This window comes from Stegastes partitus, unplaced genomic scaffold, assembly GCF_000690725.1.
Source record: "Stegastes partitus isolate 25-593 unplaced genomic scaffold, Stegastes_partitus-1.0.2 Scaffold184, whole genome shotgun sequence".
Classification (NCBI taxonomy): Eukaryota; Metazoa; Chordata; class Actinopteri; family Pomacentridae; genus Stegastes; species Stegastes partitus.
The window spans coordinates 17,980-27,155 of NW_007577915.1; the positions used below are offsets into that span (position 1 = coordinate 17,980).

General features: G+C 46.6%; 2 protein-coding genes across 2 annotated transcripts in view; one reads left to right on the top strand and one right to left on the bottom strand.

The window, feature by feature from the left end:
• c1s.2 (complement component 1, s subcomponent .2) overlaps positions 1–3,362 on the bottom strand; it is a 13,943-nt gene extending 10,581 nt beyond the window's left edge. The window contains exons 1-5 of the mRNA XM_008280187.1: positions 3,235–3,362; positions 2,946–3,147; positions 2,690–2,870; positions 2,158–2,283; positions 802–995 (exon numbers count right to left, since the gene is read on the bottom strand). Of these exons, the coding sequence (XP_008278409.1) occupies positions 802–995; positions 2,158–2,283; positions 2,690–2,870; positions 2,946–3,147; positions 3,235–3,362 (831 nt within the window). The remainder of the gene's footprint in view (positions 1–801; positions 996–2,157; positions 2,284–2,689; positions 2,871–2,945; positions 3,148–3,234) is intronic.
• A 49-nt stretch (positions 3,363–3,411) lies between these two features.
• Positions 3,412–9,176, top strand: part of LOC103356101 (tumor necrosis factor receptor superfamily member 5) — an 8,185-nt gene continuing 2,420 nt past the window's right edge. Inside the window, exons 1-6 of the mRNA XM_008280150.1 lie at positions 3,412–3,807; positions 3,881–4,006; positions 5,004–5,150; positions 5,227–5,320; positions 6,386–6,462; positions 7,625–7,735. Coding sequence (XP_008278372.1) covers positions 3,744–3,807; positions 3,881–4,006; positions 5,004–5,150; positions 5,227–5,320; positions 6,386–6,462; positions 7,625–7,735 — 619 coding nt within the window. The 5' untranslated portion in view covers positions 3,412–3,743. The remainder of the gene's footprint in view (positions 3,808–3,880; positions 4,007–5,003; positions 5,151–5,226; positions 5,321–6,385; positions 6,463–7,624; positions 7,736–9,176) is intronic.

Consider the following 9,176-nt stretch of genomic DNA (forward strand, 5'->3'; position numbering starts at 1 on the left):
CTAAAGCTAACTACAGCTAACTACAGCTAACTACAGCTAACTAAAAACATTGCTGCCTGATGGCAGAAAACACTGAAATATCGTGACGATTGGGAATCTGAGTCCTTTGCAGCAGCAGCCATATTTGAAGCCATCCTGAATACTTAACAGTGTATTTGAAAGTATTTTAGTATTTTAAAGGTGACAGAGGTTCGCCTGAGAGTCACTGTAACAAACCACAGTGACTCATAATCAGCAGAGACAAGCTGGTTCTATGGATACCATCAGATCAGATGAGTCAGCTCTGTGGTGAAGCTCCAACCACTTCCACAGATCAGCTAATTGTCACTAATTGTATGAATATTCTGAAAAATATTTTCAGTATTGAACTTAAATTTCTTCAGTTCCACAGTTAATCAAGTTAAAGTAAATATTTGTGAAGTAACTACACATTTGTATTTTTAGTTTTTTGATGGCAAAAATATTTAATATTCTTAAAAAAGATTTTTATTCACAGTCACATATTCTGAATGTTTGTTGTCATTTTACTGATATTTTCATGTAATCAGGAAAAATCTGTCAAATTAAGGAAACATTTCGTTGTTTTTTGCGGTGAAATTTGCTGTACGATAGTGAAACTGAAACTTTTTGCAGGAACTGTGTGCAGAGGAGGATAAAACACCCCGACCTGTGACACAGAGATTAAATTCCCGTTAAGGATGGTCAGCTGCTGTCCAATCCAAGCTTTCGACACTCCTGTGTGAACTTCCTCTTTGTTTGCTGAGACGTGAAGTCAGAGAAGCGTTTCTGTTTCTGACTCACCCTGAGAGCGTCGATGCATTGACCGTCAGGACTCTGCTCCACGTCAAACACGTCGGAGAAGTGAAGCTCCAGCTGCTGGTGGTTCTCCACCGACAGAGTGGACACACAGTCGGCGTTCTCCGCGTAGGAACCGGGCCAGGACGGGCTGGAGACATCCCCGTGGTTCTGACCGGACAGATCCTCAGAGCAGCTCACTGTGGAGCAGATAAAACCCAGAAAACACTGAAGCTGGAGCAGCTGCAGCTACTGTCAGACTCAGACCTTCTGATTCTTCCTCAACTTGGTTTCATTAAAAGTCAACTTAAAGTTTCCAGTTTTTCCAGCTTCAGTGTTTTGTTTGTGTGAACATCAGATGTAGAAACTGCTTCTGTCACTGGTTCAGTCCTGCTGGAAGGAATGAAGAACACGGAGTCGCTCATTCTGATCAGCCAAACCTGAAAAATGTTCCAATATGATGAGGAAGCATCTTCCCCTCAGACTGAGTCCTGTCCACACATGGTTCTGGTAGGTTCTGGAGGTAAACGGTCCTTCCATTATCTAGAACCGGTTCTGACCAACCACCATCACACATGCTGATATGAGCCTGGAAAGTTACCCAGAATGCACTTTGTAAAGTTTCCTCTGGTGACTGATCAGAACCAGAACCACATCCAGGGTACCACTGATTGTTTCTGTGACTCTGTGTCATAGACATTAGACTGGTACCACTATGATCCATCCCATAATACTGATGCTACCAGCTGCTGACAGAGGACATGAACAGAACCAGGTCCAGTGTTCAGACTGAGACACCTGGATGGATGTGGAACTGATCTGGTGTCAGGTTCTAGCAGAACCCAGATGTGTTCTTCCTCCTAAATGTCATGTGTCTATCTGCTGCACTGATGAAGTTCTGAGGCTCAGAAATGATGGAAAAAGTCCATTAAAGTGATCAATCTGGACCCTCCTCTGTGGACTTGAAGGACCTGGACCTCTGGAACATTCACAGTCTGAAGGTAGAACTCTGGTCAGTAGATAAAGGCACTGCAGATACAGAACCAAGTGTTCTGAGGAGGTTCTGGGGGCAACTGATGGATTTTTCATTAAATGACCCATTTCAACATCAGAATTCCAGTTTAAAGGGAAGAACTGTGATTTCAGGTTGACAGAAAAAGTGAAGCTGAATGAGATTAATCTGAAACTGTCCTTTTTAAAGACTTTCAACACACGGGTCGGCTGTAATGGACCCGACCCAGTTGCTCAACACTTCTGCTTCCTCTATTCTCCTGTTCTCACTTCGTCTTTCAGTCGAGCTGCTTCTTCCTCTGACGCGTTAACCCTTCGCTGTGCTAGGTGGTAATCTAATTACTCAGTTACCGGTGCATGTGTGCTTGTCCTCGGCCAGGAGGTAACCATGGCGACAGGAACAGTGGTACCCTCCGATGAAGTTGTGGCAGAACTGGGAGCACTGGTTGTTGGGGTCGTCCTCACACTCGTCGAAGTCTGACAGAAGGGAGACACTCAGCTGATGATTCACATCTCAAACACAGCATTGATCCAACCAGTCACATGATCGGCACAGAACAGAACCTTTCTTTGTTGTGACTTTTACCAGTTCGGCCTCAGATGAGAGTCGCACAACTCAAAGTGTTGACGTTGGTCAGAAACAGCTGCTCCGGCTGTTTATTTGGCCAGTTTTTAAAATGATTAAACTGCTGTTGAAAAGTTGAAAATCACACCAACAGCATCCTGAACATGAACCACGTCAACATTTATCACACAAAACTGAACAGAACGTTTTCACATCAGGGTGAGCAGCTGGACATGTGCAGGTTTAACCTTCCTGCAGTCTGACAACAGCTGAGCTCTGCTGAGGAGACAGAAACCCGTCTGGGTCTGCGGTTCGGACCTTGGACGGTGTAGAAGCCTCTGAAGCCCGTGTGTCTCTTGGTGTTGGAGAAGTCGGAGTGGAAGGTGATGGAGAGGCAGCCGCCCGCAGACGACACCAGGGTCGGATTCACCACCGACCGAAGCTCCTCCAAGTCTTTGTTTCCACACAGGACGGAGATCAGGCCTCCGTTGGAGAACACCTGACAGGTAGAACCAGAAACCAGGTGTCAGAGCAGAACACAGCGACAGAAGCTGCCGTTTCTGGGACCGCTGACCTTCAGAGCATCGTTCTCACAGTCCTGGCTGTCCTCCAGGTCCAGGTGCAGCAGGCGGACAGACAGGGTGTGGCCTCTGGGGGCGCACCTGCTCCAGTTCAGGCTGCTGTGAGGCGGGTAGCCGCTGGGATAACCGGGAGACTCCACCCAGCCCAGCAGGGCGCACTGGGAGGACTGGGCCAGCAGCAGGACGCTGAGGAGGCTGAGACAGACCCGAATGAAACCCACCGAACACAAACACACAGATCGACCCAAACAGCTGCTTTATGGCCCCAAGGTCCAAACTCACCTCAGTCTGAACATCCTGATCTGATCGGATCTCCTCGCAAATAAACTCAAATCTCTGCTTCCCCTTTTCTTATTATTGTATTCTCCATCTCTTCCTCTCTCTCTCTCACATTTTGCACCCGTTTGCATTTTTAATCTATTCGTGGCGTGTTTTTGCAGAAACACTCTGACAGGAAGACATTCAGGCGCTGCATGAGTTCAGCAGCGACAGGACGACGGCTGAGGGGGAACAATGGAGGGAGATGGAGAGGAAAAGGGTGTAGAGCAGCGAGGAAACATCTCTTTGTGCTGCTGAGCTTCGCTCTGCAGCTACACGGAAACACATGCAGCGCTGAGAGGACGGAAACCAGGAGGAAACAGAAGAACAGGGTCACTGGGGTTTTCCACCGAGTAGGAAGAGACGAAGCAAGAGCAGAAGAAGGTGAGACAGAGAGAGAGCAGAACAAAGCCAGAACCTGAAACAGTCTGAAGCTTCAGAGACAGAAGAAGGACGTCGACATTCAAGGAAACATGCGCTGCAGCTCTGAGGACAAATATCCGAGTGGAAGACGATGCTGCGACCGCTGCGCTGCAGGTCAGTCGCTGCTCCTCTCCTCACGCCTCCTCGCTCACCTGAACCCTGACACCTGTTTCCCTGTTTCAACCAGGAACCTACGTGAAGTCTGACTGCGACGGCTCGAAGCCCACTGAGTGCTCCGAGTGCGGCCGTGGATACTTCACAGCCACCAGGAACCACAGCACCAAGTGCTACCTGTGCAGGAGCTGCAGCGCCAGTGAGTCTCCAGCAGCCTGCTGCTGAAGCAGCTTTAAATGTGCTCATAGTTTAGATTTCCAGGTCTGTTTGTAAGTTAAACCAACCAACAATCAGACTTTCAGGACGTTTTGTTTCGATCACTTGTCTCTTAAATCACTTGGTGAAACATATTTTTATGTTCCAGTTTTTCCGCTGTGTCGTCTCTTTTACTCTCCTTTGCTCCGTGTTGCTGCTTCTTCATGTGTTTGTGTGGGTTTATTGGTAGATTTAGTGTTATGGCTGCTCTGCTCTCATACGGTGGTCCTGAACCTCCGCTTTCTGCTCCGTCTGGGTGAACTCTGCTTTAAAACAGCATTACTGAGTGTTTCTGTGACAGCTGGAGACTCGCTGTGTCTCCAGCCTGTCAGAGGAAGTCACAGCTGGTGGACCGAGGTCTGGACGTCTCCATGTTTCATTTAACAGAAGCAGCTTCACAGATTCTCGCTGGTCAGAAACGTCTGCAGCAGCTGAAACCAAGTTTCAGTGAAATGAAACTCAGACGGTGTTTAGAGTGAGAAGGTGTGACGTGAAGGTCTGAGACCATCGTCTGTGGTTCTGCTTCAACACAACGTCTCAACTTCAGCAGCTTGTATCTGAAGTCTGCTTCTTTTAACTCCCCGGTGTTCATAGTTTCACAGCTCAGAAGAGTTTCAGTTTGAGTCCAGTCCCATTTTAAAGCAGCAGGACAGAACCTTCCTGAGCTGAATGAAATGATGAACGTGCATGAGCACGAGCACATGTATGTCCAATCGGATCATACAGTAAAAGGCTCACCGGCTGCTCTGTGGTCGCAGGTCCAAACACAAACACCTCCTCATAGGGTTTCTTCATTAATCCACTCCAGTTCGGGTCACCATTTACATGCGTTTTGTTCTGACCCGTCGTCAGCAGCCGTCTGGACTCGACTGTCAGGTCTGGTCCAGGACGCCGGAGCTGTGAGCAGAACTTGGAGGTAACGTGTCTTGTGGTTCTTCCAGCCAACAACCAGAGGACGGCGAAGGACTGCTCTTCCACCCAGAACACGGTGTGTGACTGCGTGTCCGGGTTCTACTGCAGCAACGCAGAGTGTGAGCACTGTCAGCCGGCGACCCAGTGCCCTCCAGGAGAAGGAGTCCGGGTTCCAGGTACAGTAAGGTCCCGTCAGGAAGAACACGGAGTCCGTCAGCAGGACCAGAGTAACGCTGATCCTTTGTTCTGCAGCTACTCGGACCAACAACACCATCTGCTCTCCGTGTGAGGACGGAACCTTCAGCAACGTGACGGACTTTCATTCAGCCTGTAAACCTCACACCAGGTCAGACCCAGACTCAGCTGCTGTTCAGGGTCCACACGAGCTTCACTGTGGTTCAGGCCGCAGTCTGTCGGCTCAGACACTGGTTCTGGTTCTGTCACTGATGTTGGACGTCATATCAAACAGACTTCACATTTATCACACACCTCATTCTTACTTCAGGTTTCTTGTAAACTCATATCGTCCAGAACATGATCCAAAGTGAACCGTTTATTGTCCTAATTATTACCTGTTGGATTCATTTCTGTGATTTTACAGTTTTTAAGCTAAATCCACACAAACCTACACGTACAACTCATTACATGGGATATGATGTAAAAGCATATTCTTGTGATTCAAATCATATTTTTGGTTTAATAATTGTAGTTTTAAAAACTTCCTTGAATGTAAAAGTCAGTGGGCCCAGATAAAATATTATTATATATACCTTTATATACATACATATATTTGTCAGTATACACGGGTTTTTCTATAGTGAACAGCACGTTGTTTTAATCATAACAATGATTTGTTTCATTACACTGATTTTACATGTTTTGTAAATCTACTCATTTTATGACTTCACCTGTTTTTAACGTTGAAGATCTGTTAAATACAGATAAACATAAAAAACTCTTATTACCTTTGCTAGAACCTAAACTTAGATTCTTGCAATAATTACATTTACAGCAGTATTTTGACATTTACAAGATTTTTTCTACAGATTATTTTTAGATAATTATATAGAAAATCCAACAAATAACCTTTCTGCAGTTTGCAGCCTGATTATTTCAGTCAAATTTTCATGTAAATGTCCTTCATGAAACACTAAAAAGCCAAAAACCTGATCTCATTTAAAACTACGGCTAAAAATGATCATTGTTTTATTATTCTACTGAATTTTAATTTTATGTAAAATTAGTGTTTTTCTGAGATTTTCGGCATTTTTGACGCATCGGTTGCTGAAACATTTCAGTTTATTTAATCTACAGACATCCAGAAACTGCATTGAATCCCTGCTGAGGGACTTTGGTTTTGTTTTCCTGTTTCTGAGCAGCTTTTAATTTCTGCGTCTGCATGATGTTTCAGCTGTGAAGACTATGGAAGAGTCCCCAGGATTCCTGGAACCTCCAAAACCGACGCCGTCTGTGGAGGCTTCAAATCTCGTACGTCTAAAGTTTTCACTTCAGCGTTTTAGGTTTTATTCTTAGATCCTGAACTCTGTGAAGTTCAACCTGTGCAGCTCATCAGATGTTCTGATCTGCAGTGACCTGCTGACTTCCTGCTGACCTCATGTCCTGTGTGTCATGTGACGGGTCACTGAGAAGGAAGTGAAGCTGAACAGATTCGTGGAAACGATCTCTGGCTCAGTGTTCAGGTTATTTCATCGTGTTACTCACATGAGAGAGAAACCAGATTAGAGCAGCAGTAACTCACCATTTACTGATAAAAACGTGGAAGATAAGCGGTAAAAGCAGGACGTTCTCGCTGGTTTTAGCTTCTGTCTCATGTTCCTTCACTGAGGCTGACGTTTCAACATAAAGTCCTGCAGCTCTGTGGAACCAGAACCACATGAAGGAGGAGACAGAACTCAGAGACGTCTTCTCTCAGCAGGACTCAGTCAGAACCATGAGACCAGAGAGAAGATAAATGTTTCTGTGACTGGTTGTTTTATAGAAACTCTCTCCTCTGGTGACTGATCAGAACCAGAACCACATCCAGGGTACCACTGATTGTTTCTGTGACTCTGTGTCATAGACGTTAAACTGGTACCACTATGATCCATCCCATAATACTGATGCTACCAGCTGCTGACAGAGGACATGAACAGAACCAGGTCCAGGGTTCAGACTGAGACACCTGGATGGATGTAGAACTGATCTGGTGTCAGGTTCTAGCAGAACCCAGATGTGTTCTTCCTCCTAAATGTCATGTGTCTATCTGCGGTACTGATGAAGTTCTGAGGCTCAGAAATGATGGAAAAAGTCCATTAGAGGGATCAATCTGGACCCTCCTCTGTGGACTTCAAGGACCTGGACCTCTGGAACATTCACAGTCTGAAGGTAGAACTCTGGTCAGTAGATGAAGGCACTGCAGATACAGAACCAGATGTTCTGAGGAGGTTCTGGGGGGAACTGATGGATTTTTTTTCCTAAATTGAACAAATGAGGAAACTAGAGCAGCACTTCATCATCACTTTCTTTGTGGTTACCAGGATACAGTTTATGTTTCAGGAGAAGAACCTCGGTGAGTCGGATCTGGTGTCTGAAACCTGCAGCTCCGTGTCGGGCCTCGGACCGGCTTCATTTTGAACCCTCTGTCTTTCAGACTGTCCGTGGATGCTGCCTGCTGGTCTGTGGTCGGGACTCGTGCTCACATTGCTGGTGCTGATTCTTCTGTTGGTGTGGTGGAGATCAAAGCGTGGATCCTACAGAGCAGGTGAGTCCAACACGTCACCTGTGTGGGTGTGTTGTGTCACTGTTTCTCTCACACTTTGTTCTCAGACTGAATTCAAGCAGTGACTGTTCCTGCTTTGAAGTCGTACAGTTGAAGGTCGCAGCTTATCTCAGTCCAACATCCCCCCACGGCTTCCTGTGACGCCACCAGCAGCTCTGAGGGAGGCGGGCACACATTTGCATATTCTCTAAACTAGAACTTTATTAGAAGTTTATTTGCGTTGTAGAAGTGAAACTCCAGGCTCAGCAGAGCGGTCTCGGTGCGTCTCAGACACCTCGATCCGGATGTTGAAGTGTGACGAGCTGCAGGACGACAGACGGAAACCACATCCTGAACGCTGAACCTGACACACTTACTAATGTGACGCAGACTTCAGAGCAGCGAACTCATTCTGAGAACCGGCTCCTACGCAACGGGCCTCATCCTGCTGACTCTGAACTTCAGTGTATTTCCAGAGAAGCTGTGTGTTCATACTGGAACTGACTGGATGTTGTGATTGTAAGACTCACGTTGTGGTTTTCAGTCATTCAGCTTCAGGTTACAACAATGTTTAGGAAACTCTGGTATCTGATTCCCAGTAATGTGATGAGAGTGTCAGCCGTCCAGCAAGAGTTACTGAAGAACTGACTTCCTTCTTGCAGTAGTATCGTGTCTGACTGATGCTTTCACTTCTACCTGCTCGGGTTTCAGACGCTTGGCTGCAGGATTTTACAGCCAACGCAACACGGCAGAGCTGCATGTGCTGCAGCCAGAATGAGCCGGCCGGGCAGAGCAGCTCATTTCAATGCATCCCGGACCGGCTCCTCCGTGAGGCGCTCTGTGCTTCGTGTCTGCAGGTTGTATGACGCCATTTATGGATTTCATTAGGAGGTGAACCAGGAGACAAATTACCACCGAGTCACACTTGAATTTCCAGCTTCATTCGTTAAAACTGATTTTAGTCATTTCTGGAGGAAACAAACAGTCCAGAACCTTAAATGTCTGTTCTCTGTGCGTCAGCTCCATGAGTTCTGTCAGAACTGAAACACCTCCGTACAGTCATGGTGGCCACAGATCAGGCCTCAGCTCGGCTGTAAACGTCTGGTTCACGTGTTGGAGGAGAAGGTCCGCTCCAGACTGAGACGAGTGAAGAGACGCCATCCAAAGTTTAGAGAACTAAACCAGTCAGAGGCCGTTTGTTGAATTCATTCTAAGGAAGCAGAAGAACAAGAACAAGTGTTCAACGAGCAGGAGATGATTAGCACGATGAAGAAGAACCCAGTGAAGCTAAAAGATTGGTCTCCAGAAAGTAGGTCAACACTTTTCTTCATCACTTATCAAGATGACAGAACGTCAGCAGCTGAACCGCAAGATGCAGCTTCTGGTAACAACAGATCCGTTCCCAGCAGCACTCACAGCCTCAAAGCTCCTCCACATCAACGGA